Genomic DNA, 27750 nt, shown 5'->3' with positions numbered 1-27750 from the left:
AAAATCAAGGAGTCCTTTTAAAGACTCCTGGAGAGACTGTCACCCAGAGGCTCGCAATGCACTGGTCACCTAGTCTTAGAGAAAAGTGTCCTTCTCATCCTACCCCCTCTTGATAAACTTCAAGTCGTGGCTGCCTCTCTCCCTGAGGATTCAGTCGTGCCCCGTGTTGAGGCAGACGCAGTGTCGAGCTCCCGGCGCAGGGACACCCACGTCTACAGGGGGAGATGCCTTTACTGAGAGGGAGGAAGCATTGAGGGGGTGGTCCAGGGAGCGGCTGGATGGGTGACACTGGGATGGGGGGACTCCCTAGACCAGACCCCAGACCAGACCCTGTTCACAGCCGATGGCAATGCGGATGACAATGGTTGCAGCAAGCGCGAGTCTGGCACTCCCTACACAGAGCTTAATGCAGGCGCTTGTCCAAGCACCTCAGGGAAAGGTGCTACTGTGTCTCCATTTTGGAGATGAGATGGAGTCCTGAGTGTGGGACTGTTGGAGTGAGCCTTACAGAGCACACCGTCCAATCTCTTCATTTTACAGGCCAGGAAGTGTCCCACAGGAGGAACGAGAAGTGCCAAGAGCACACAGGCATTGGGGCCAGCCCTGAGGCCCAGCCCAGTGCTTGCTCATCCATCCATTCATTCACTCAGGCAATTTTTGAGCAGCTGCTATGAGTGGGTTGTGTGTGGCCCCAGTGACACAGAGGCGAGCCTGACTTCACGCCCTCAACCCCGACTCCGAATCCTGGGCAGCTGTGTTTAGCCTCTTCCAGCCAAGATGCATGCAGCAGACAAAATGCCATGTGGGACACTTTTCCTGGTCATGTGTCACCTTTTCTGCCAACTCTCCCTCACCCCCTGCCCGCCCCCTCCAGGAAGCACGTCCTAAGGCAAGTGGGGGGTGGGATACCATTCTTGGAATAACCCAGATTTCGAGCTAAATTCCCCCAAATCTATTTATTCTACAACCTGGAAACTTTATCTGTTATTAGTAACTAGTCACGAGTGACCCTCACAGCCGGCCGTGAGGCTGGAAAGACAAAGACCAGCGGGACACAAGGTCCTGTCCCTTGGGGCTCGGGGCCTAGCACGGTGGCAGCCCCGCTGGCTGCACTCAGGGCCTGCTCAGTCGTCTGATGGAAAGGGAGGAGAGGGGGGTCACCAGCCAAGCCCCTTCCCCTAAGAACCTCCAGACTGAGGGAAGTCGCAAGCCCCGAAGTCCCCAGCCTCCGAATGGAGTGGGAGATGGAGAGTCAGGGGACTGGAGTTTACCCGCCTGTCCCTCACCCCCCCCCAATTACAGAGGGGGAACCAACTCAGAGAGAGCGAGTCTCTTCAGGGGCACAGGGAAAGTGAGGGTGACGTGGCGCCTGAGCCCGGCTGAGCCCAGAGCCCACCCACTGCTCTGCCCCACTCTGCGTTCCTTCCCTCTCAGCTCCTGAAGGGAAGAGACCCAGTCACAGTTTCTCCTTCCTCGAGTTTTGCAAACAGCATGTACTTGGCAAGTGTTTGACAAAAAGAGACCCTCAAGAGACCGTCCGTGCTCAAATCCCAGTTCCTCCACTTACAATCTATGGGAGCTTCAGCAAATTACTTAACTCTCTGGGCCTCAGTTTCTTCATCTGCAAAGTGATGGTAATAGTGCAAACCTCACGGGATTGCCGCTGGGATGAGGGAGCTAACCTGTGGAAAGGGCTCAGCACAGGGGCCCGCCCGGAGGGGAGGCAGAGAGGGGCTGGGCGGCCCTTACGGCCCCGGCCCTCCCTCGAGGGTGCACCTGCAGGCAGGGGTGCTTACTTGTTGTCCTGGATGGGTTTGTTGTTAACTGTGTGCCACTCAGAGGATCCCGCCTCCCGGGAGTAGATGTAATAGCCCAGGAGCTCTGGGCCACCTTCCACGGGGTCCCACGTCAGGGAGACTGAGGTCTGTGTGTCTCTGAGGGCTTGAACTTGAGCTGGAGGAGGGAGAGTAGCTAAAAAAACAGAAACGGGGGCCGGGTGAGGTGCTGAGTTCCAAGCAGCTGGTCCAGGCCCAGCTGGGCTGCAGACGAGGGCGGCGCCCTGCCTGGGGAGGGGCAGGGGGCCTGCTTAGAAGGCACACCCCTTGAGAGTGCTGGCCGCAAGAGGCAGGTGTAGGGGTTGCTCAGAGACTTTTACAACCGAGGGGCCCCTCTCTAACCCCCAGCTCCACCACTGGACACAGCTGCACCCTGCAACCTGTAAATTGTTGATCCTATACCCCTATACCCCCATAAGCCCTGAGAAATGTGATTTCTGACATCCTAAATCTGAGATGCATCCGCTTTGTGCTAGGTGGGAAGGGTCAGGGACAGGAAGGTGTGGACCTGAGCCCTGGGTGCCCCCGCCTGGTCTGCCTGCCCCTCCCCCTCCCCTTTATCACCTGGCTTCCCTCCCAAGGTGATAGGTTCGCTGGGCTCTGAGGGGTCGCTCATGCCATACTGGTTCATCGAGCACACCCTGAAGACATACGACTTCCCTTTCTCCAGGTCCAAAACGGCGAATCGCGGGGATTTCACAGGGGTCTCTGTGCTGATGGCTTCCCAGGTGCCACTGCCTATGACGGACTGTGAAAAAGGAGAGGGGTCGATTGGGCTACCCCCACACTGCCATTTCAGAGAAATGGGATGGCCTGCGCGTGTGAAAAGTGAGGCGCATGGAGCTGGAGATTCCCCTTGGAAATTTCCTATGCATTTCTTTGCTAAACCTTTACCGGCCTCCTAGGATGTGCCGGGCACTGGCGGGGCAATGCAGGTGATGAGACGTGGAGCTGTCTCTGACTCCAGGGAGCTCAGGGTGGAGACTGTCTCCCTGGGAAGTGTCTGCAGGCCCAGGGCTGCTGGCCCCGTGTGCTGTCTTTCTTCTTAGGTTCTCCCTTCTACGCTGAAGCACACGGAGGCTCCGAGGGTGAAGGCACTTGCTTCTCTGCATAAGCCCTCACAGCCCAAGCCAGGATGGGAGCGCCACGCCTGCAGCTCCCCTCCACTGTGACATCCACCAGCTGCCCCTCCTCATGGTTTCCCCAGACCCCTGTCCCCACGTTGTCCCTCATGAGATCCTCCCCCTAGGGCTCAGCACACCGAGCACCACGAGCCGAGGCCCTGGCTGGTGGGTGCCAGCCTCGCTTTCTACCCAGCACGGCCCTGCCGAGGGTGGGTGTGAGAGCGGAATGCGAGTACTTGGCATGGGACCAGGCAGGGGTCCGTGGGGGTCACCCAGGAAACGGCCTTTACTGTGCCTCTGCATTTTGTCTATTTCAATGAATAGCTTCAAGAACTGCTGTCAATAAGGGACCTCTCGGGACTGGAGGTGACCTCAAAGGCCAGTTAATGCAGCCCCTCCCTCTGGGCAGAGGCCACCCCAGGCCCTTCGCGGCACGGGACTCTCTTCTGTTCTCTGAAGGCCTCCCCAGGCCTTCCTGTGCCCCCGCTCCCATACCTGGGGTCCCACAGAATGCCTGTTTCTCAGGCTCGCTGGGGCTTGGGCCTGGGGGTCTCTACCTTCTCCAGGGAGTATGTCAGTGGGGCCTTGCCCCGGGGGCTCGGCTCCTCCCAGCTCAGGACCACGTAGGTGTCTCGGATCTCACTGGCGTGGACATTGGTTGGGGCCGAGGGGATGGTCACGGAGTCTGGAATCAGAGTCGTCCAGGGGCAGAGAGGGGTGGGCTCTCAGAGACCCCAAATCTCAGCCCCTCAGCCCATCGAGGAGGGAACAGGGGCCCAGAGAGGGCCGGGAGCTTGCTCCAGGTCACCCAGCCAGGTAGGGGAGAGCTGGGGCGAGACCTAGACCTAACACTCTGCCCAGGACATCCCTTAGCACCCACCTCCCCTCCCCACACCCTGCGGCTGCCTCTCTGCCAGCTCGTGTCCCGAGTTCCAGAACCGTAAAGGAGGCTGGCGTCTGGAGGCCGCGCTTGGGAGGCTCCCACGTACCTTCAAAGTCGTCTCGGCTGACTGTGATCTTGTTTCCCAGGTCAAAGGGGATCTCTAGGATGGAGAACGGAGCGGATTGGGGGAGAGGTGGGCTGTGGTGTTGGGGGGTCGGGAGGTGTCAGGACAGGGCCTGTCGGGCTCTGGGCTCTGCATCCGCCACTGGCTCCCAGTCCTGGCCTTGCAGCCCCTCATGGCATGACTCAGTCTGGCCCCCACTGGGCCTCGATATCCTCAGTGGTCCAAAGTGGAGCGATGCTGTTCCCAGGCCCACAGAGATGCTCTGTCCTCGTGGGACAGGTGGGGACAGAGAGAAGTGACGTGCTGATACCCGGGGCCGAGAGGGCCGCTGGCCGTGTCCCCTCTCAGGCCGGGGGCTCCCGAGGGTGGGGCTGTTTCCCCCTTCAGATTGGGGGGCACCTGAAGAAGAGGTGTGGCCCCCTTAGCCTCTCCTCAGGACAGCTGTGTTTCCCATCGGACTAGGGACTCCTGAGGGCAGAGCTGTCTCTGTCCCCTAGAGCTAGGGGTTCCTTGGGACGGACTGTGTCTTCCCCATGCGGCAAAGGGCTCCTTAGTCTCTGAGGTGTCTACCCCTGGAGGGGGCATGGGTTGGGGCTGCACCACCAGCCTCCTGTGGGAAGCCTGTCTGATCCACGTGCTGGAAGGTCCCCCAGGGCCCCTGTACCCACCTGTCCTCTTCCAGGCTTCATCAGGTTCGCACATGACAACCAGCCCCGAGGCCTTGGAGGGGAGGCTGCTGCCTGCTCTGCTCACAGCTCTCACCCGGAAGCGATAGCTCTGCCCTTCCACCAGGCCTTGGATCGGGCACCGACAGGTCCCCCCAGGGGCCTCGTGGCACGACACCCATTCCCCAGACTCGCCCTGGCACCTGTGGAGAGAGGCAGTGTGTGGTCCCAGCCCACCACCCACACCTCCCCTCCCCAAGCCTCTCCAAGGGCCGTTCCGCGCCCCCCCCCCCCCCCCCCCCCCCCCCCGGGCTGCCTGCTACACTCAGCTGTGCCAACGCCCCGACCTACCCCGACCTTGACACTAATCAAAAGAGCAACCGCCTTGCAGGGAGCCTGGAGCTGAGCTGTGCCCTTCCTTCCCGGCTCCTCATTTAATCCCCTGAGTCCTAGGTGCTAGCAGTTGCTCTCTTCAGCCTGCACGTGTGGATCCATGGCTCCAAGTGGAGTGACTGGCCCGGGGTCACATGGCTTGTGAGTGGTTGTCACTCCCTGAGCCAGTTCGCTTTCCAGAGGGACCCTCAGAGCCTGGCCCTCGGCGCCCTCTCGGGGTCACTGTCCCCTGGTGGTACAACGGCCCATGACGCCGGCTGGGCAGCCACAGGTGTTCCAAATCCGGGCTCCATTGTGGCCGAGCAACGTGGCTTGGAGCAAAGCTGCCTCGCCACGCACCTGAGTTTCCTCATCTGTAGGCCCCTCCCCTCATCTAGGGGCTGTGTAAGGATTACATGAAATGAGGCGGGCACTCAGCACAGCGCCGGGTACACAGCCAGCCAGGGGATCTCGAGCGAGGCCTTCGGAGCCGGAGGCAGGTGAAGCAGGTGGGCAGTTCCGTGCGCCTCCCCCTTGGGCTGCTGTCTGGCATTTGGCGGGGGTGGGGGGTGGGGGGGGGCGGCAGGCAATGGGCAACAACTCCTCTTGTGCTCAGGTTTCAAGCTCTTATTAATGCTTTCCCTTCCCAGGGTCAGCTCATACTATAAAGGCACCTAGAGGGCCGTGGCTGGCTCCAGTGGCAGAATTCCAGCAGTCAGTGTGGCCGAGGTTTGGAGGCACAGGTGGCCTTCTCTGGACTCAGTCTACCTCCTGCCCTGTTCCAAGGAGCTGGGGCTTGGCCAGGGGTTGGGGGCCTCCCGCGGCCCTCATGCTTGTCCTCTCAACTTTGCCCCAGGGGCTCAACCCCCCCGAGACCCACTCACTTCTCGATGGAGTAGCCAGTGATGGGGCTGCCCCGTGTGTCACTGGGCGGGGTCCAGGTCAGGATGAGGCAGTCCCTGTTCACATCCAGGCATCGGACATTGAGTGGGGAGCCCGGGGCCCCCGGCTTCTCGGCAGCAGCATCTGAAACCCGGGGGCAGCAGGCACAGGGTCTGCCGGTCAGTGTCCACTTGGCTGAAGTCCCTTTTTCATCTCCATAACCCTCTAGGGGCTCAATTTTGATCTCGAGGACCAGGGCCCCCAATAGTATCTGGGGGGAGGTACTATTTATTATGGTACCGTTCCATACCACACACCTGAACAAGTGGCACAATTAACCTCTGAGCCCCACGGCAACTCTCCATTCTGCAGTTGAGGAAACTGAGACTTGGAGAGGCAAAGTAACTTGTCCAAATCAACCAGCCAGTGAAGTGACAAAGGCAGGATTTGAACCCAGATCGGGTTCAAAGACTAGGAGGCAGAACCCAACCCGTGACCAGGACGCTCCTCAGCTCCATGCCGAACCCTCCCTCCCCAGGCCTTGCCAGTCTGAGACTCTCTGGCTGGTTCTTTTGGAGGGTCATAGGGCGCCCCGGGGATTCTTGGAGAGAATCGAGCCCAATACCCCCATTCTCCAGCTGAGAAATGGAGGCCCAAAGAGGCAGGGGTTCCAGCCCAAGGTCCCATAGCAAACCAGCCGGGCAGCGCTCTGGCCTGTGGGTCCCAGCTGCCCCTCCTGCCCACGCCCCAGGCCCCATCTCACCTCTCACAAACACATAGGCGCTCTGCTCCTGGATCCCAAAGGACGAGGGCACCCGGATGGTGTAGAGGCCCTCGTCCTCCTTGTGGGCGCGGGACACCTTCATGGACGCCTGGCGGTCTGTGTAGAGGAACTGCCGGCGTCCTGACGACCTCAGCAATCTCCCTGCGGCGGGGGGGGGCCGTGTCCAGTGTGAGTATGTGGGGTGGGGGCTTGGCCTCGCTTGGGAATTGGAAGAGGCCTTGGCTAGGCAGAGGGTGGGGCTGGTGGGGCCAAAGCCAGAGGCGCGGCTTGGGGGTGGCAGTGGTGACCTCCAGGGCTTCCCCAGGTGGCAGCTGAGCTCCCTCTGCTGAAGGGTTGGGGACTGGGGCAGGGTCGCGTGAGAGGTTGGGGGCGAGTGAGGGAATGAGGGTTTAGGGAAATGGTCATCTGCAGGGCAACTGGAGGCTCCGTGAGGAGGCAGGAAGGAGCAAAAGGGATGGGGCCCTGTATGCGGGCCAGGGGCTCAGTGAGGGGGTGGGGCTCAGTGAGGGGGTGGGGCTCAGTCAGGGGCTGGGGACTCAGTGAGGGGGTGGGGGTCTAGTGAGGGTGTGAGGGCTCAGTGTGGGGGTGGGGGGCTCAGTGTGGGGGTGGGGGCTAGTGAGGGGGTGGGGAGCTCAATGAGAAGCTGGGAACTCAGTGAGGGGGTGGGGGGTAGTGGGAGGGTGGGGGCTAGTGAGGGGGTGGGGGGCTCAGTGAGGTAGGTCAGTGGGTGGGAGCTTAGTGAGGGGGATGGGTGCTTGTTAAAGTGTGGGGACCCAGAGAGGGACTTTGGGGTTCAGGGCCATCTCTTCTGTTTGTCCCCCATAAAGCCCCCCTCCTCCTGTCAGCAGCCTCCGTTCTGGAAGATGGACACGTTCTGGGGAACACTGCAGCCTTGCTATTGCAGCTGTTCCCAGGAATCCTTGTGGCTCCCCGACTCCTCTGCCCCTGCCCCAGCAGCCGGGGGCGCTGGGGGGCTGCACTCCTTGTCCTTTTGCTGCGGGCCTGGCCACGGATGGGCAGGCAGTCCAGCCGCCCTCCTCTTCCCTCGCTGGGCCACTCCTTCGCCCCAGCTGACCAGCCTTCTCCAGCCCTTGCCCAGGACCTCCCCGGGCTCGTGGAGCAGCTCAGGTGGACCGTGCCTGGCCGGGTCTGACCACTGGCTGTGCCCTGCCTTCTTCAGCACCTCCCAGCACCGCGGATCTTTCCCCCCCCGGGGGCCCAGGGTGGGGAAGGGGCCAGGGCGTCGTCCTTCGCTGGCTCCCAGCCTCGCTGGCTCCCGGCCTCGCTGGCTGTGAGTCAAGGGATGGTTGGGGGGGGAACCGCGGTGCAGGGGCAGGTCTAGGGGGTGCTCACCGCCTCGGAACCACTGGATGTTCTGCTCGGCATCCAACACATCTCCCGAAAACAAGCAGGACAGGGAGAAGGGTTCCTTCTCACGGGCGAAGACGGGCTTCAGCACCGACGTGAACTCCACGCTGGCACCAACCAGCAGCTCTGCGTGGGAACAAAAATTGGGGACGGAAGTCTTCTGAGGGGGCCTGTCTAGGGCACAGACCGAGGACCCTCCTAAGGCATCCTACCTTCTCTGGGTCAGAGTTGGGGATTGAATCGTGTCCCCACGGAAGGCACGTTCAGGCCCCAAGCCCTGGCTCTGCGGGTGTGAAGCTGTTTGTAAGTGGGACCCTTGGAGATGGTATTAGCTAAGGTGCTCAAACTGAGTGAGGGTGGCCTTGCTCAATATAGCTGGAAAATGGACATGGAAAGAGAAGCCACGGGAAGAGCAAGAACCTGGAAGGCAATGGAACCCTGAGGAGAGAGGAGAAGGCGCTGCCATGTGCTTTGCCGTGAGATGGAGAGGCCAAGGAGCAAAGCCCTGGGTGGCCAGCCCCAGAAGGCCAGTCGCTGGGGGAGAAAGCACTGCCTTGAGGGTGCCTCACTTTGGACTTCTAGCCTCAAAGCGGAGCCAATAAGCTCCCATTGTTTCAGCCAACCCATTGTGTAGTATTTGTTTTAGCCGATGGGGGACAGTGAGGATTTACCGTTCCCTGATGGTCTTGGCAGGGAGAGGAGGGGCGTGGTCCTGGGGTGGGGATGGGGAAGAGGCTTCTTTTGATGGACACCCGACTGGGCCAAAATCGCAGACATGCGGGGGCCACATCCCTCTGTCCTTTGGGCTGTGGATCTGGGGTACATTGGAACCCCGGGAAGCCAGCCTGCAGGTGGCTTATAGGCCAACCCTGAGGGGACATCCCTTTGTGGACAATGGATGACTATATTCTAAAGAGGGACTGTGGGGAGGCCGGGGCCTGAACAAGGAGTCCCAGACCACCCCTCACACCCCCTCCTCTGGCCATGCACCCCTCCCCCAGCTCCTTACTTTTAAAGATCTCCGAATCGAAGCCAGCCTCCTTCCCTAGGTACGCTGAAAACCCAAAGCAAATGATGTTTGAGAAGGTCCAGACCCCCATTCCTATGAGATTTTGAAGGCATGGGCTTTAGGCCTGGGTTTGAGTCCTGGTCTGTTGGTGGCTCACACTGTGACTTTGGGAACGTTCTTTCACCTCTCTGTGCCTCAATTCCTTCATGGGAAAATGGGGACAACAAATTGTCCCTAAGGGAGGTGGGGTTCGCATAATGAAGCCCCCAGCAAGAGCCCACTCGCAGCAGGTGCTTGATGATGGGTGGCTTCCTTCCTCTGCCAGGATCACGCCATGGACAGAGAGGTCGAGCTGGAGTCCACGGTCAGAGCCTCTGGGGTCTCTGGTAAGCTCCGGGAGAGCCCGCAGGGGTAGGGGCTAAAGGGCGAAGTCCAAGGTAATGATATGGACCCACGGGGAATAAGGAGAACCGCTTCCCGCGCACGTGTGCTCCTTCAGGCCTCACAATGGCCCTGGCTGGTCCGCCCCATTAGTTCCCTCCCGTAGGGATGAGGCACCTGAGGCATCCTCACCCACTAATACCCCGGCAGTCTAGTCCCAGACCTGAAGCCATGATGTGACACTGTCTTCTGGAAAGGCCCTCTGGGAGCAAGGGCCAGAGTGGGGCAGAAGGCTGCCCACGGACACACAGAGCCAGTGGAGGGCTCAGGCTTAGAACCCAGGGCTCCCGCCTCCAGCCCAGGGCCTTCTGCTAGGACTATGGCAATGGCCACGGAGCAGGTGGTCGTGGCCGTGAGGGGATGCTCTTTGCAGGAGGCTGGCTGGAGTCTGGGGGCCAAGAAGGGCCTGGGGGTTCCTGGGGCTGCTGGCCTGCTGGAGGGAAGGGCAGGGACCTGGACAAAGTGATAGGAAGGATGGGTGGAGAGAAGGAGGCAAGGCCCTGATGCCTGAACTCGGGGTGCACTCTGGGCACAGCCGATGGGGACAGCTCACATGTCTGCCCAGAGAGCCTGTCCTGGCAGCAGGACAGTTGCCTCTCAAGAGCTATTTGGGGAACAGGGAAGGGGGGTGGAGAGGACTGCGAAGGACACTTTAACAAGGTCTGATGAGAGGCTGGGGGGGATAGGGAGCTGGACAGCTGTCCCAGGAGCCATGGGGGGGGGTATGGGTGCATGGGGGGGGGGCAGGAGGACAAGGGTTTCCTCCCTCTCAGGGTCCCTCAGGACAGGAGAAGGTGTTTTCCTGGGCCCTGAGACTCTGTGGTGTGGCCTTCTGGGAAAGGCTCCTCCCTGGTCCCCGAAATGGGGCGGGGGAATTATTCTTTCCCAAGAGCCTAACACAAGTCAGCTTTATCTATATTATATCATTTAAAAAACACAAGGATTTGAGGGAAGTATGAAGATTTCCCCTCTAATAGAGGAGGAAACAGAGGCTGAGAGAAGTGGCCTGCCCAGTTCACCCAGCGAGGCAGTGGCAGAGCCAGGGCGTGACCTGGGGATGGCTGACTGCTGAGCGCCTCCTCTGCTTTATGCTGGGATTTCAGATGCCCATGCGGGTAATCTCCGCGGCTGTCTCGAGCCCAGCTGGGAAAAGCTCTTTTAGCCGGAATTCAAGTGGGTGAAGGGGTGGGGAGCTGATAGAGTTTGGTCTTTGTGCCCGAGGACCCCTCAGTAGGGCTAGCAGGGCCAGACCACCCTCCCAGAGGTCCTGAGCTGGGTCCAGGCCCAGCCCCAAACTGATGGGACGAGCGTGGGCATTGGAGACAGGCAGGTAGGGTCGCCTGGCACAGCTGCACAGGCTGCGCCCTGCACCAAGGTGCCCACTGAGAGGGCAAGTGGGGGTGGAAACCCAATCTGTTTTCCACTTGATGAACCATGCATCCTGGAGGGGAGCTGCATCTACCTGGAGGGAAGGGGTCCCTTCTAAGTCATCCACTAGTTGCCGTGTGTGCTAGCTGTGGCCCTGCAGACAGAGATCCAAGTCCCGGTCCTGCCGCTGACTAGTTCCAGATGCAACAAGATAACTGACCAGGTATGCTAGGTGCATAGTGAGAGCTCAGAAGCGCAGGGTCTCCTGCCCTCTCCTTCCCTGACCTCATGCCGACCCACAGGGCAGGCTGATCCTGCCTGTCTCGTGCACCACCATCGGCCCCCGAAGCTGGCACTGCTGCCGGTGCCAGTCCAAGGGAGGAGACTCCCTCTTGCTTGCTCCCAAGTCCCCCAGGGAAGCGAGAATCTCTGTCGCTGCCCTGGTCACCGGCTCTCAGGCCAAACACCCCTGGGGCGAGGGGCCCTTCCTCGAGGCTGACCACGGATCCGCTTCCTCCACTGTTAATCTTGGATTTGCTGTGGCCCGGGGGGACGGGAGGACTTACTGCGGATGAGGACTTTGGCGAAGGAGGAGGCCTGGCCGAAGGCGTTCTTCACCCTCACGGTGTAGGTGCCCGAGTCCTCGAGGGTGCATCTGAAAGGGAGAGAGGGAGAAGGGCCCCCCAAGACTGCTGGGCTCCCTGGAACTCATGTGGGAGTGAGGAAGGCTGGGATTCACAGGAGGGCTTGGTGGTGCAAGGGGGAGACTTTGGGCCTTTGAAAAGCTGTATCCTTGGGGCCTTGGTTTCCTCTGAATAACTGGGGACATAATACCAGCGTAAACCACCTCAGGCAAAAGTGCACTGAAAATATGATGTGCCGTATGCATTGCCGTGCTGACTCTGGAGGGTCAGAGAGGTTAAAAGACTTGCCCAGAGGAGTCGGACTTGGCCCTGTGGTTAGGGTGTCCGTCTACCACATGGGAGGTCCACGGTTCAAACCCCGGGCCTCCTTGACCCGTGTGCAGCTGGCCCATGCGCAGTGCTGATGCGCGCAAGGAGTGTCGTGCCACGCAGGGGTGTCCCCCGCGTAGGGGAGCCCCACGCGCAAGGAGTGCACCTGTAAGGACAGCTGCCCAGCACGAAAGAAAGTGCAGCCTGCCCAGGAATGATGCCGCACACACACAGAGAGCTGACACAAGATGACGTAACAAAGAGAAACACAGATTCCCGTGCCGCTGACAACAACAGAAGCAAAGAAGACGCAGCAAGTAGACACAGAGAACAGACAACCGGGGTAGGGGTGGGGAAGGGGAGAGAAATAAATAAATAAATAAATAAATCTTTAAAAAAAAAAAAAAAAAAGACTTGCCCAGAGTCACATAGCAACTGGAATTCAACCCTGCTTTACCCTGCTTTATGGTGACGAGCCCTCTCCCGGGCACTGCCTCTTGCCCTATTGACATCTCCACATCAAGGCTGCAGTAGGAGCTTACTCCTTTCATGGGGAGCAGGGGATGGACTTGCTCAAGGCACACAGCCATTATGCGCGAGAAATAGTCCAGAGGTTCAAGTGTCCTTGCTCCCAGGCCTGGGTTTCACCACCAGCCAGGCCAGCCCTGTTGTACTCCCAAAGGAGGCTGGGCTGGCTCCACTCCAGGCGCCTAAGGGATGTAGAAACTTTGGACACTATATCCCAGATGACGAAGAGAGTAGGTGGTGGGATGTGCCATGTGTGGCCCAATCAGCAAGCAGGAGGCCCCATAATGCCTTCCCGGGCCACTCTGGGTGGGAAGTGCTCTAGCTGGCCTCTGAGCACTTCTGCCTGCCCCTCAAGACTTGCCTGGACCCACCCGTCTTCCTTGACTCTAGCACACCCCTGCCATAGCCTGGGAAGGTCAGGTATTTATGTCCACATGCCCCATTTTGCCTCTGGAAGGCAGGACCAGTGTCCGACTTATCTTGGTGTCTTCGAAGCCCAGAGCAGCTGGCAGCTAGCAGGTGGAGGGTTTGGTATATTGGAAACACCCCAGATGAGAGAACGGACTCAAACTCAGGCCTGCTCCGTTCTAGCTGCGCAACCTGAGGCAAGCCCTTTCACCTCTTGGAGCCTCCGTTTTCCCATCTGTAACATGGGAAGAGTAATGCATCCCTTGGAGGACTGCGGTGAAGATGACTATAAAGCACCCAGCACAGGGCTCTGCTCCTGGGAGGAATGCAGTACTTGGCACCCCACTTTGTTGGGGGGTGATTTTACTTTTATGTTCTCTCCCTGCACCTGCCCCTTCAAACCGTGCCTGCAACTGCTCAGCCTGTGAAAGGCCTATCCACCCAACAAGGGGCCCTCCCTCTGACTGCTTCCTCTTGCATGCACGTGTGTGAGTTTCTCTCCCAGCAAGGAGCTCCTCCGACACGCCTAACTCAGCGTTCCGTCCTCACCGCCAGCCGCTGAGCCTGACTTTCTCATTGTGTATTCCAAAGCATAGCAATCACCTGGGGAGGGGATTGGATACTGATTCCTGGTCCCACTCCAGACCAATTTAATCGCAGTCTTCGGGGAAGCCAGGAATTGGTATTCTAAAAAGCATCCCAGAGGATTCTGAAGAATTCCTACTTGGGAAATGTTGCTGCAAGGAAGGGGTCGGGGTTCTGCTCTGGCTTTGGTGGTGGGGTGCGGCGCTCCCAGTCTCACCTCCTAATCTCCAGGGTCAGCAGCCCGTAGTTGTTCTTGATTCGGTACTTCCCGGCAGGAAAGAGGCGGGGATCAATGCGCACGTCATCTTTGTACCTGTGGAGACACAGTGGTGTGTGGCGGGAGGCCTGATTCTGAGCAGAAAGGATGGGGGCCTCTCACACCTGGGCTCTAACTTCAGCTCTGTGCTGCTCACTCCCAGAGGGATCCAGGGTGGCGCTGTCGCTGCTCCGGACCTGGTTGTCCCAAGCGGGGAGTACTAAAGGCGCCGCCTCTGCAGCGTTGCCGTAAGGATTAAATAGCATTGGTACGTCCAGCCGTTCCCTGGGGCTCCACCCGCTGTCGATGCTCAAGGCTTCATCCCCCTTCAGGGGGTGGGGGGTGCAGAGAAGGGGGAGCCCGTAGTTAGGGGTAGCTGCCCCCTCCCCCGGCAGGGCATCCCCAGGGGTCCCCAGGCCTGGCCCCAGTTTTCCGTCAGTTGTCAGGGAAGCTGCCTCTGATCCCCACCTCCCTTGCTCAGGACAGCTGTTCTGTATCTTGGCTCTTGCTACGATTACCCGAGGAGCCTTTAAAACTCTTCAGGTCCCAGATCAATTACCTCAGAATCTCTGGGGGTGGGACCGGGGCGTCTGAATTTTTAAAAATTCCCCAGGGGATTCCCAAGGGTGGCCCAGCGGAGAAGCCTGTCCGGCCACACCCGTATGCCCCTTTTGTTGTCTGTAAACTTGAGGCTCTCCTTCTTCCTGTGCAGGCTGGGCAGTGAGGTAGCCTCATCTCTCCCCGCAGCCTGTTTGGCCAGGGAGGGCATTCTGCAGGCCTATGGGGTCAGGGCCAGGCGGTGGAAATGAGGAGTCCCGGATTCTTGATAGAATGCTCTGTGACCCTGGGCAAGTCAGTCTCCCTCTCTGGGCCTCAACGGACGGACGGTCTCGAGGGGTCAGTTTGTCTCTCTCTGCCCGGAGTGGTGGTGGTGGAAGGTGAAGAGGAGGCCTCAGCCAAGAGAGGGCGCCCCAGCCTCAGAGCGCTGCCTTGTCAGGCCTCACTCCTGCCAGGGCCTGTTTGTCTCCATGGCAACCAAACAGAGCTGCACCCAGGCCCCACCGCGCTGCCCCCAGGCTGCTCCCTTTAAGGAAAGGAGCCCCGTGGGGGAGAGCGGCGCTTAATCTAGACACCCAATCTCTTTGCAAGCTTGGGTCAGGCCCCCCATCCCACAGCTGTCAGGAACATTCCGGACTCCTCAGCCTGGCCAGCCTCTACCCTTCCTGAAAAAAGTAGCAGCTGCGGCTCTGGGCACAGCCTGGGTGGTGGGAGACCTCGACTCTTATCCTGGCCTTTCAGTGGGCCTCAGTTTCCCGCCGGTACGGCCAGGCCCTTGAAGGTACCTGCCAAATAGACAAACCTAAGGGCGGCCAGTAGAAAAATAAGCTGACATTAAGCGGAAGGGCCGAGGTGAGGAGCCAAGCCCAGCGCCCGGCTTGAGAGGCCCGCGTAAAGCAGTGTGGTGCTTATTACTTCTCGAAATATGTTCCCCCTTACATATTTTACTTTTTAAGGATGCTTGGCCTGAGAGAAGGATTCTAACTCCTGTCAGTGCAAACATGGCCAGACCGGGCCTCGCTGTGTGGCGTTTCTCATACCCGGAGCCTCAGCAGCTCCCCGATGGAAGCCTCGCCTCAAACCCTGACCCTGGAGACGAGGGCTCGGGGCCTTGGAGTCCGCCCTGCCCCTCCACTATCTCCAGGATTCCTTGGCCTGGCATTCAAGGCCCTTTCCTCCCACCCGCCTCGCGCCGTGTGGCCTCAGCCACCTTCCCAGGATACTTTACATTACCCCTCCTTGCACCCCTCGCCCAGGCCCCCAGCACTCCCTCAGGGCTTGGGGGTCCCTGAACACCCTCCCTCGAGGCTTTTCCATCCTTTCCTCAGGCCAGAACCCTAAGCGGAGATGTGCCTCCCCCATCTATGACCATTTTCCATGTCCTTCAAGGCCAACCTCCCTGGGGACGCCTTCCCACCACAAGGATAAATTCCTCCTCAGCTTTCCAACATCAAGCTGGTGCCTTTCTTAGGGACGCTGATCAAGTTAATCCAGCTCACACACCCTCTGGTGCCTCTAAGAGCTTTCCATGTGGGCCTCCCTTCTCCCTCACTGGACTCTAGGCGCCTGGTGGGCAGGCTGCGCCTGCATCCAGCAAGTGCCTCAGGCCCTGGGGCCAAGGTCTCCCTCCCCACCTGGGGGCAGGTCTCCACCAGCACCTGGGCGGAACCTCCGGAGGCCAACCCAGGGATGAGTAGTGGCTGTCCTGAGGGGCTTCATGATGGAACACCAGACCCCCAAAGCCAGGGGCGCCAGGGGCCACTCAGGCCCTCTGCTCGAGGTGGGCCCGGCCTTGGCTGCTGCCCCTTGGAAGGAACATTCACCTCCTTGTTGTGGCAACCTTGTTGGCAGGGGTGGAAACAAGCCCCCTCCCAAGGGATTCATGGAATGCCGTAGACACTGGCCTTAGTGCCAGGGAAGGCTGGGCTCCTGAGCGCTCTTGGCCCGGGCTGGGTGTCAGGAACAGTTCTACCGGGCCCAGCAACTTGCAGAAGGGACTGAATCCCAGCACCCAGCACAGTGCTGGCACATTGCCCGCTGATAGTGACCTGCTCAGATGCCAGCTCCCTCAAGGCAACCCTTCCTTGATTGCTCCTGGCCTAAGTGCTTCCTAGTTCTCTGATTTCTGAAGCATTTTGTGTGTTTTAAGAAAAACGAACAAACCGTAATGATCACTTTCCTACCTTCTATGCCAGTGGAAAGAGCTATGGATTTAGAGTCAGGAGGTCCGAATTTGAATACTGGCTCATTCTGCTTGTGAGAACTTGGGCAAGTCATACTACCTCCCTGAGCCTTGATGACTTCAGCTGTGAAATGGGGCAATGGTCCAACCCTGAGGCTCAAATAAGAGAGGGTGGGAAAGTGCTGGGTCAGTTGTCAAGCGGGTCCAAGTATAAGGTATTGCTTTTTCCTTTGGGTTCTGTGTGTGCCTGATTTCTGTCTCCTTCTAGACCGTCTGCTCATCCCTCAACATCTGGCTCACATGGCACCTCCTCTGAGAAGGCTTCCCAGATCCTCCAGGCCAGGTTGGCCATGTCCTCCTCTGCACAACCCCCTCCCCAACTCTTTCATCTTGACAGTCACCCAGGAAGGTCATTCTCTCTGTGCCCATGGTTCCCCCCTGGGTTGAGAGCTCCTTGAGGGCAGGGGTGTGCCCCATTTCTGCTTTCCACTGCCTGATCCTGGGCCTAGGACAGATTTCACACTTGATAAGTGCTTGTTGAAACCCCCTCCCCACCCCCACCCCCAGGTGCCTGGCGATGGGCCTTAGACCGGGGCAATCTCAGCAAATGGTGGGCTCAACCACACGAATGAAAGGTGGCTTCCTCCTGTGGTAGAACGGAGACTCGGAACAAGTTCAGGAGACCCTGCTGCCTTCCCTTTCCCCTCCTCCTGCTGGGCCAAGACTCTGGTTCTGCTGCAGCTACACTCTCAGCAATGGGGTCCCCTGCTTTCCCAGCCCAGCTTCTGAGGGCTTCCACATTGTTGTGGTACTAAATCCTCAGTGCAGGCAGGCTGGACAGGAGGAGGCCTTCCATCTACAGAGCAGGAAACTGAGGCAGCGCAGAGAGGTTAAGAGACATGGCTGAGCTGCGTTAGGGGAGAGAGATGCAGGCCTGGAACACAGGACTCTCGCCCCGGGCCCGAACCCCTCCCTGGAGGCCCCCTGCTCTCCTACTCCCCAGCTACCGCTCCTGCTTCCTGCCATCCACCAGCCCAGAGGTACTGCTGGCAGCAGCTGCCTTTTCATGCCGCCAGAGTCATATTTTTACAAGCACCAGCTCCCCGGGGGGCCCAGACTTCCAGCCCCAGGCTGGCTGAGGGATGGCTAAGAATAACCCAGGCCTGAACCTCTCCAGCAGCTGCTGCTGTGTCTGGGGGGTGGGCAGGGCAGGTGATGGTGTGGGGGCAGGCTTGGGGTCTGTGGGTCTCCAGGGCAGCAAGAGCTGGGGGAGGAAGTGGGCCTGGGGAGGGGAGCCGTGGGGCCATAAGCAACTTACTGTCATGTGCCCCTGGGGGCCCGGAGAGTGGAGGCAGAGGAAGGCCCCCTCTCCTGTCCCAGAGGCTTACCAGGTGACCTGGGGCGGGGGGGAGGCGAGGACGGTGCAGGTCAGCAGGACGGTGGTGTTCTCCCAGACGGCATGGGAGCGCAGCGGGATCCAGAACCAAGGTCCGCGGCCGGAACACAGCTCCCTCAGCTCCTGGGCTTCTCGGACCTTCTCCCTCATCTGGAGGCAAGAGGGGGTCTGTGACTCCTGGGAGCTGGGCAACCACCTTTCCTCCATCTTGCCACCCCCCAACCCCTTGAGGCCGGGTCTCTGGAGGGGCCCACGGGGGCTGAGCTCCCCGGCTACTGCCAGCTGAGAGGCAGCGGGGCCCGGGGGCAGGGCATGGGCTTCGGAGCCTGCTGGCCTGGGGTCGAGGCCCAACTCTTCTGCTTACTAGCCGTGGGACCACAGGCAGGTTGCCCAATATCTCTGTGCCTCAGTTTCCTTAAAAACGAGTATGATAGTATCTCTCCACTCCCATGTGGGTTTGCAGTGAGGATTAAATGAGTTAATAGGTGAGAAAACATTCGAAGCGGTGCTCGGCACTGTAAAAGGCCTATATAAATGTCAGTACCCCAGGAGGGAGCAAGCAGCGTGGCTTCAGACGCCTGACATTTGTCAGGGATAGCATTTCTCGAGGGTCCTCTGTGTTCCAGGAGTTGGGAGAGTCACTTTACAAACCCAATCTCACTTAGTTCCTGCCTCAATGGTGACAGGTGGTACAATCACACCTATTCTACAGATGAGAAAACCGAGGCTCCGGAAGGCCAAGCTGCTCGCCCAAGGTCACATGGCTGGAAGGTGGTGACACTGGGATTCAAAGCCCAGGTGAGCTCCTGGGCCGGACTCTTTCCTGGACATCCAGCTGCCTCCTGGGCAGAGGGCGGGCAGCTCGGCGTGAGCTTGGGGAGCCCCTGGTCGAAGGGCTGCTGGGCCCGCGGGCCGCCCTCACCCGCTGCCTCAGCGCCTTCCGGTCGCATCTCTGGCGCAGCAGCCGGTGGGTCTGGAGGAAGGCGATCTCGATCTTCTCCCAGTCATTGCCGAAGCCCACCCGCTTCTGCCCGCGCTCCTCCAGGTCCACGGCGGAGGTCCGGCGCCTCAGCTGCGCCTCCCTGTGGCGACAGAGGACGTCAGGGCCCGGAGAGCGGGGGAGGGACCCTGGGGCATCCTGGCCAGCCCAGCGCTCGCACCCATTGCTGCCAGCTGCACCCGAAGCTTCTTGAGGACAAGAGCAACTTCGAATCTTCTCTTCCCCTCAAACGCTCAGAAAGGGCCCTGCACACAGTGGGTGCTTACATAATGCTTGATGACTGGTATGGTTTGCAAGGTTCTTGTACTTAGTCTTTGCTCATCTTGTTTTTGCGACGACCAAGGGGTCAGGGCTTAGCCGCGCAGCCCTCAGAGAAGGAATCTGTGGGTCACAGAGGCTCAGCGACTTGCCTCAGGCCCCGCGCGCCTAGGACTCCGGCCTCCCAGCCCAGACTGGAACCTGGGACTGATCCGCCGGCTCCTCCTCTCCCCATTCCCGGCCCCTCTCCCACCTCGTGAGGCCCACTGGTGAGTTGGGGGTCCCCACTCTATCCCTTGGGGATGGTCCTGCCTGGGGGTCCCCCAGAGGGCGATATGGGGGCTCTGTGGTCAGGCAGTCCTAGGCTCGAGTCCTGGCCAGCCCCTTATTCTAGATGTATCACTTTGCACAGGCGATTTAAGCTCAGCGTGGGTGCCCAGCACAGAGGCAGGGGACTGGACAGAATGGCCCTTTACCTAGCCCAGGGCTTTCTGGAAGGGTCACCTGACTTACCAAGACACCTCTGAGGAGGCCGTCAGAGCCATGGCTGCTGCAAGGGCGTAGTCTGCGTCGCTGAACTGGTATTCTTCCTCACTGCTCTCAGGAAAAGGCGGGTTAGGCTGTGGGATTGGAATCTGCCTGGGGACTCCCCGAGGTGATGGCTACATGTACCCTTTCCAGCCTCAGCGTGCCAGCAGGCAAGGCCAGTCTCCCCCCTCAGCCTGGGGTCCTCAGAGGGCGGGGACGAGCCTCCCCCCTCAGCCTGGGATCTCCAGGGGGCGGGGCCGAGCCTCCCCCCTCAGCCTGGGGTCTCCAGGGGGCGGGGCCGAGCCTCCCCCCTCAGCCTGGGGTCTCCAGGGGGCGGGGCCGAGCCTCCCCCCTCAGCCTGGGGTCTCCAGAGGGCAGGGCTGTGCCTCCCCCCTCAGAATGAGGGCTCCAGATGACGGGCTGTGTTGCCCCATCAGACTTAGAGCTCTGCATGGCAGGGCTATGTCTCCCCAGCTGGGTCGGGGGTGCGGGGCATAGGGCAGGGGCTGGGGAGGGTCCCAGCCTGCGGCTCCCACCTGGTGCGGAAGGTCCGCCTCTGCATGGAGGAGCCCATGCGCAGGCTCTGCTGCCGCTCCTCCTTCTGCTCCTCTTCTTGGCGGTGCTCCAGCCTGTGGACCTCCATGGCCTGGGGGGGCCGGGGCTCCCCAACGCTCCCAGGGTTGTGGGGCAGAGTCATGGCTGTGAGGGCAGCCACCTGCCAAGGCCGAGGTGCATGGTCATTCCACCGGGCCTCTGCCCATCCTCTGGGAGCTCTGTGAGGCAGGGGCTTCTTTATCCAGTGGGTGGACAGGGAAACAGGCCTGAGGGGGAGAGGGCCCTGCCTGCCGCGACAGAGAGCAGGCTTTGGGCTCTAAGCTGGGCTTATCCAGCACCCCATGTCCTCTCTCAGCTGAGCAGGCAGTGCCCGGCACAGGGCACAGGCCTCAGCTTCCAGCTGCAGCCCCGCCTTTCCCTCATTGTGCCACTTGGAACCAGGCCTCCCCTCTTTGAGCCTCAGTTTCCCAGACAATGAGCGACTGAACACTGTGATGTCCAAGGACCATGTCTCTGACTCGAGATAGCCTGGTGTCCTCCCTGCCTGCAGAGACCACACTCAGCCTGTCCTCCAAGTCCTGCCTGTGCTGGTCTCCACCTCCACAGGATGGCCCACCAACCTCCCAGGGTCGCTGCAAGTGCCTGGCCCACCCCAGCACTATGTAAGGGTTAGACATTAATGTTGTTTTTCTAAGAGGCCTTGTTGGAAAACTACAGGCTGTCTAGAACTTGCCCTCCTCTATTCTTGGGTTTTTTTATCCACATGCCATAAGTTAGCTCTGACTCAGAAAATGCCTCGCCTTGCTATTCAACTATTTCTTTTCTGTGCATCTGGCCTCCTCAATAAGATTGTGAAGGCTTACAGTGGGTGCTTACTGCGTGCCTGCCCTGCATTAGGAGGTTTCAAATGCATCCTCCCACCCCCCGATCCACAGGAGGCGAAGCAGGTGTCCATCTGCTGGAGGCTGGGCCATGGTCAAGGCTGGGGACACAGAGTGGGCAGCACAGCCTTTCTTCTCACAGAGGGATTACTACCTGCAGATCCTGTTGAGGCTCAGGTCTAGGTCTCCAGATGGTGCCTGGTAAGGCTGGATTATATTGATCTTAGGAACCAAGGAGCAGATCCATGGAGGCAGAGACAAGCCAGGAAAGTGGGAAGCCACTGAACTCGCTGGCTTTGGGCTTTGCACTAAGTTCTTTCCCAGATCTGGCCTCGCATCACTGCTGGGTTTCTTAGGGCCCCTCCAATGCTAAAGTCCTGGATGGAGGACTTCCTAGAGGAAGCTCCGTTGGTGGAGTCTCTGGAATGGTTTTCACACCTCCTCCAGGTGGGCATTCTGATCAGCAGCCCTCTGACCTGGGAGGGCGCTTGCCCAGGCCTGAGCTTGGAGCAGACCTGGGCACCAAGCAGGAAGCAAGCAAGCCAGTGCCTCAGGCTTATCCTGTCTGTTCTGTGAGGTCTGTCTTTGCCATGGCTCCTGAGGGACCTGCTGGGGTGGCTATGTGTGTGTGTGTGTGTGTGCAGGTTGCATTCTAAGCTGGATGTGAAGACGGACGTGGGGGACCATTTCTCTAAGTCTGCGCATGGAAGATGGACTGAAGGGCCCTCTTGTGGGGTGTCGGGGTGGGGGCTGATGCTGCTGCAGGCCAGCCTCATGGGCATTTACTCCTGCAAATTCCTGAAGGTTTGCTCCCTTTGGGTGTCCACAGTTGTGGACCCTGGAAAGAGCAAATGGGTGAGTGCACACAGTTGGCTGGGGTGAAGGGCGGCCCCTGAAGCTTCCTTGGCTTCTTGCTGATAATCTCAGCTGGAGGCGATGGGACAAGCCAGCCTTTCGACTTCACATCTGGCCCCTCCCAGATGGATGGGGGTCTCTCTGTGCCCTGCTCACAACTGCACTTCCCTGGGTATACCCCGGGTAGAAGGCGCTCCCCGCCTCCCCCGGCTGTCCCAGGTCACAGCGGGCGCTGGCCCCAGCAGCTGAGGCTGACGGTTCCCTGGCATCAGCTGCTGGCTCCCGCCCTGGGATGCTCTGTTCCTGATTAGCACAGCGGGTCCTGGGCCGGGTGCTCGTCCCTGACCTCCTGGGCCTCCAGCAACCAGACCCCCGGTTTAGCCAATGAGCCATCAGTTCTTTTTAAAGCACTGACTGGTGCTGGGGATTAAGCAGGGACAGATTGGTAGCCTCCCCTGCCCTTTTCCCACTGGACCAGGGAGCTCTCTTTCCAAAACAGTGTTGCCTGCCAGGGAGGGGCCAGCGGGGGTGTGGCCAGGAGGCGAAATTGCCCCCATTCCCACTGCTGGGGGTTTAAGGTCCTGGGCCAGAGGCACTGCTGCCTGGTCCTCTGACAATTCCTCCCACATCTCCATCTGCTTTCCCTCCCCAGGCGAGAAGGGGCAGGAGAAGCACAGGGAGGGTGAGCCACTCTGCCGAGGCCCCCAGAGAACTGACGGCAGAGGAGCTCCCTTCAGGGTGCAGAAGCAGAGACCTGTCCCGCCAGTCTGTGTGTCCAGGCAGGGACGCGTTCTCCACCAGCTTCTGCTTCGGCAAGGCCAGAATGCTGACCCGTCACCGAGCAGCCGAGGCAGCTCCTTTGTCCTCTGCGGGCCTCGGCGGCCTGCAGTCAAGCCCTGCGGCTGGGTGAAGTCCCTCCGGCTCTAAGGTTCGACCCGGGGTGCTTGTACCCCTTCTCTGCCTGCTCGGTTGGCCAAGCAGGGCTCACCCGGCGTTGCTTTAAGTTTGCTGGCCCTGCCAGTTTACCCTGTCCCTGCCAATTCCTGCCCCATCACAAGGAGAGACTCCAGGTCCCAGGGTATCCCCAAATGCCCCCCCCCCCAGCTTTCAGACCACAGAGGACTCAGCTCAGGAGACCCAGGACCACACAGAACAGTGGGATAGGGTAGGGGGCTCCTGGGAGCCCCTCCCATTTTTGCTTGGGGTGCTGCCGAAGCAAGTGTCTGCTTTCTCTTTCCAAATCTCCTAAACCCCTTTCCCAACACACACAGACAACGGGCATGCACCCCACCCCCCGCCCTGCACCCAGAGAAATCACCCTCCTTCTGGGGGTGACCCCGGAGGGGACTCACAGGAACAGCAGTGCCAACTTGGGAGATTCTGGGGAAAAGCTCCGGGATGGTGAGAGGGCCCCTGGTCTCTTGTCACCCTCGGCTCTGCGGTGCTGGGAGAAGAATGTGATCCTGCGGCCTACACGGGTCTTAAATATAGCAGCGCGGAGACAGTGCGGTGACAATGGGTGACAACTATGGGGGGGGCCGAGAGACGGGAGGGGCTGTCCGGTCCTTCTCAGCATTGCTCAGGCAGCAGCGACAGGTGGAGCTGTGAGCCACTCCCCACCCGCAGACCGCTCCTTCTTGTCTTGAGCCCTCTGCCCAGCTCTACGCATTTAAAGTGGAAAGAATGTAATGGCTCGAGCCTGGCTGTCTGGAAGGAACGTAAGGAGGGGTTGTCCCAGCTGCCTGGAGTTCTCATCTGGCCTGGCATGGAGGAGGTCCTAGACTCGAGGGAGGACAGGCACTTACCGCAGGCGGGGATTGGGCTCCGAGGAGGAGCAGGTTTGGGGATGGCTGTGTCACCGCAGCCTGGGGAGCACAGCCGTCCTCCCTGGCCTCTGGGGGCCTCCAGCTACCAGCAGCATCGTGCCTGTCATCTTCCTAATGCCTTGGGGACTACTGGGGACAGCATCTTCATCTCCTGCTTTACTTAAAGCCCTTCTCTAAACTCTCCTGCTTCGTTTCCTTCCTCCCTGGCCCCAGTGTTAATTGCATCTTTGGGGGGAGAATGCTGGGTCTTCTTTCCCTCCTTCTACTGACCCATTAAGAAGGGCTTTCAGGCTCACATCCATAGATTTGCTGTGAAGGATGGGTGGAATCTGTGTGTAAGCCACGAGGGAATTTGGCTTCCAGTCCAGCGAGAGATGGACATTGAAACAGGCCCCGCCTCAGGCAGCCCGGGGGAGTGAACAAGGGGCATGCTGGGCCCCCATTCCAGCCCCTCCACTTCCCAGCTGCAGGACCTCGGACAAACCATTTAAGCATTCTGGTTTCATTATTCGTACAGCAGAGGAAATAATGTCGACGTGCCATCTGATGGTAAAGCTCATTAGGAAACGTAAAGTCTTGGTATCCCATAGACCATTGCTAAATGAGAGTGCTGCCAATATCTCCAAAACTCTAGGAATGCTGAGGGCCTTCTCTTACCCCAGCCCTCTGGACATGGGGTTCACACGTATCCCTTTGCTCACTCACCCCTGGACCACCCCCAGGGACGTCCTGACATTCCTTCCTGTCAATACAGCTACCTCGCTCATGAGGCTGAGTGGAAGTTGGATGACTGGAGTTAGACAAAGCTTGGTTCAAATCCATGTAGCTCTACTTGCTAACGAGAAGACCTTGGTCTCCTTTCTGGGACTAGGTTTTATTATCTGTAATTTGGAGATAAGCTCCAAGACAGCAGGACACTTGCTTGCTTGTCTTTCTTACTGTATCTCTAGTTCCAGGAAGAGTGTGTGACGTATAACCAGGCCTTTGACATATATTTGTTAAAATGAATGAATGAATGAATGAGTGACTACTTATCTTGCATAATGGCTGTGAGACTCAAATTCGTCTAATATGTGTAAAGTATACGGAATAATACCTGGCTAGTACTGGAAATATATCCCCCTCCCCTCCCCTCCCCTTCCCTTTCCTCTCCTCTCCTCCTCTGCGCTCCCCTTCCTTTCTTTTGTCTTCCATTCCCTTCCCTGGTCTAGTGAGCATTGACGACAACGTGATGGTCATTTGAACCCTGTTTCACTTCCCAGCTACACTGATCCTACCATTTTTCAGATGGCAACCAAACTATCCTTGGCTGATGGCCCCACCTGGTGGCTCAAGGGGAGAACTGCCGGGCCCTGTGCTCCCCATTGTGTCCTCTCTGCCTGCTCAGGGAGATACTCTGCCTGCCCCAGTCTCCCCTTCCTGCCTCTGAAACTCTTGCACTTCAGTTAATTCCAGCTACTGGTCTTCTCAACCTCACAACTGAAGCTGTATCCCTTTGCCCCTTCCTCCTTCGAGTGGGGAGGGAAAATGGGCCCCAGCAGCCTAGGGGCTGTGCGGTAGGCTGGGCTCCCAGAGCTACGGCCCCCCAGCCCCAGCACTAGCACCAGCAGGTGGGGGCCATCTGCTTGGAGCCCTTGCTCTGTCTTTGCCTTGCTCTGCTCTTCCACCTCTTGCCCCTTCTCTCCGGAACATTTATCTCCATCTCTGTCTTAGTCTAGTCACTCATTGTTGCAGTTTGCCAGGGCTGCTTTAACGAATACCACCAACCGGTTGGCTTAAGCAACAGGAATTTGTTACCTGCAGCTCTGGAGGCAAAAAGCCCCCAATCAGCTTGTCAGCAGCGCCATGCTTTCTCTGAAGCCTGTAAAGCTCTGGTCGTGGCTTGCCAGCAGGCTGTCACTCAACTGCCTCCGCCATATGGCCTTCTGTCTCCCTGCCTGCCTCTCCCTGCTGGGTCCAGAGTTCCTATGCATACAAGGACTGTTGTCGTATTGGATTAAGGTCCACCCTGATTCGGTTTGGCCTCATCTTAAGTACAGCATCGTCAAGGACGCTATTTAAAAATGGGTTCACGTCCACAGGACCAGGGCTTGGGACATGAACGTGTCTTTGTGGGGGTAAGTGCTTTTATCCATAAGACATAAGAACAGGCCATAGGATAAAAGTAACTGGAGGGGCAAGTAAAATTTGCAAGAAATTAGACAACATCCTTCAATCATCCAAACTCTGCAGTCCTTGGGAAGGCCTCAGAAATCTCCCTTTAAATCTTCATAAGACTCATCCCCTTTTCCTCATCTCTTCTAACTAAATCTGCATTTTAACAAGCATTGGGATTTCAGATAAAAGGTGTGCCATTCTTATGTAATATCATTTTGTTTCACTTATGTGTAACTAATCCCATTGCATAGCATTGTCTTCAGTCCAGCTTCCAGGAAGGCATATGGGAGATGCAGCAGCATCAGGGAGGTGGGTACAGGCATTCACTGGCTTGGTGCCAATCCTGGCTCCATCTTGTTACTTTGGCAAGTCCATTAATTTCCCTCTGCCTCGGTGTCCTCATCTACAAAGTGGGGATAATCCCACACCACTGGGTTGTTGTGAATATCGATGGGATAATATATGTAAATAATAATAGCTGTTTATTAGTATTGAAATAATAGCACTTACATACTTTCCATATTTAATGTGTTTAATCTTCACGGTTTTACAGATGAGGACTTGCTCACGGAAGCACAGTAGTGATAGAGCCAAATTTACACCCAGACACTTTGACCCCAGAGTCTACACTCCTGACCACTCTGCCTCTGCTTCCTCTTAGCAAGCTGCCTGGCACCAGCGAGACGTCATTAAAGGCATATGTCATAGCTGAGGAGCTGCCCTGCTCGGATCTTCCTTTAAGAAAGAGCTTTCTCCTAGATTGGATCTAATAATGGAGGAGGAAATGGCCAAAAGGATGTTATTGGGACACAGGAATAAATTGGAATATAGACTCTAAACTTTATATCAATGTTACATTTCCTGAACTTGATAACTATATTTAGGGTGGTTACATAAGTGAATATCCTCATTCTTAGGAAATATACGTGGAACTAATAAACATTCAAAGAGAATAAGGTATATGACCTACTCTCAAATATTTAGAAAATAGAAGACAGATGAATGGCTAGCTAGTAGATGGGGAGATAGAAGGATAGGGCAAATGTGGTAAAATGTGGAAGTCTGAAAGATCTAGGTATCTGGGGAAGAGGTATGCTGGAGTTCCCTGTAGGTTTTGCATTATTTTTGCAACTTTCCTGTAAATTTGAAATTATTTCAAGATATAAAATTTACAAAGAGGGGAACGGATATGGCTCAAGCAGTTGAGCACCTGCCTCCAACATGGGAGGCCCCAGGTTCAGTTCCCGGTGCCTCCTAAAGAAAAAAACAAACAACAAGCAGACAACGAGCAAAAACAATGAGTAGACAGTGAGCAAAAAAAAAAAAAAAATGAGCGAGGGAAGCGGATTTGGCTCAACAGATAGAGCATCTGCCTACCACATGGGAGTTCCAGGGTTCAAACCTAGGGCCTCCTGACCTGTGTGATGAGCTGGCCCACATGCAGTGCTGATGCATGCAAGAAGTGCCATGCCACGCAGGGGCGTCCCCTGCATAGAGGAGCCCCACATGCAAGGAGTCGCGCCCTGTAAAGACAGCCACCCAGTGCGAAAAAAGTGCAGCCTGCCCAGGAATGGTGCTGCACAAATGGAGAGCTGACGCAGCAAGATAATGTGACAAAAAGAGACACAGATTCCCAATGCTGCTGACAAGAATACAAGTGGACACAGAGAACAGACAACTGGGGTGGGGGCGGGGAAGGGGAGAGAAATAAAAAATAAATCTTTAAAAATAAACAAAAAACGAACCAAAAAACCCCACAAATGAGCAAGGAGCGGATATGGCTCAAGCAGTTGGGTGCCTGCCTGCCACATGGGAGGCCCCAGGTTTGGCTCCCAGTGCCTCCTAAAGAAAAAACAGACAACAAGCAAAAACAATGAACAGACAATGAGCAAAACAAACAAGCAAAAAGTTTACAATGAAAAGAAAAAAAAGGAAGAGCTTGCTATTCAGCTGCAAGAAGCATAGTTGA

The 27750-nt window shown here is 58.0% G+C and overlaps 1 protein-coding gene across 1 annotated transcript in view; it reads right to left on the bottom strand.

Moving 5' to 3' along the window:
• The window catches only part of MYOM3 (myomesin 3), a 47337-nt gene extending 23821 nt beyond the window's left edge, over positions 1-23516 (bottom strand). The window contains exons 1-16 of the mRNA XM_004465394.5: positions 23151-23516; positions 20044-20222; positions 19493-19573; positions 18644-18803; positions 17714-17871; positions 13547-13642; positions 11422-11510; positions 9047-9091; positions 8023-8163; positions 6649-6810; positions 5888-6029; positions 4635-4834; positions 3949-4002; positions 3517-3644; positions 2400-2583; positions 1797-1971 (exon numbers count right to left, since the gene is read on the bottom strand). Coding sequence (XP_004465451.1) covers positions 1797-1971; positions 2400-2583; positions 3517-3644; positions 3949-4002; positions 4635-4834; positions 5888-6029; positions 6649-6810; positions 8023-8163; positions 9047-9091; positions 11422-11510; positions 13547-13642; positions 17714-17871; positions 18644-18803; positions 19493-19573; positions 20044-20204 — 1976 coding nt within the window. The 5' untranslated portion in view covers positions 20205-20222; positions 23151-23516. The remainder of the gene's footprint in view (positions 1-1796; positions 1972-2399; positions 2584-3516; positions 3645-3948; positions 4003-4634; positions 4835-5887; positions 6030-6648; positions 6811-8022; positions 8164-9046; positions 9092-11421; positions 11511-13546; positions 13643-17713; positions 17872-18643; positions 18804-19492; positions 19574-20043; positions 20223-23150) is intronic.
• Between the last annotated feature and the right edge of the window lie 4234 nt (positions 23517-27750).

The sequence above is a fragment of the Dasypus novemcinctus genome, chromosome 9 (genome assembly GCF_030445035.2).
Source record: "Dasypus novemcinctus isolate mDasNov1 chromosome 9, mDasNov1.1.hap2, whole genome shotgun sequence".
In the NCBI taxonomy this organism is placed as follows: Eukaryota; Metazoa; Chordata; class Mammalia; order Cingulata; family Dasypodidae; genus Dasypus; species Dasypus novemcinctus.
This window is presented reverse-complemented; position numbering and strand designations above follow the sequence as displayed.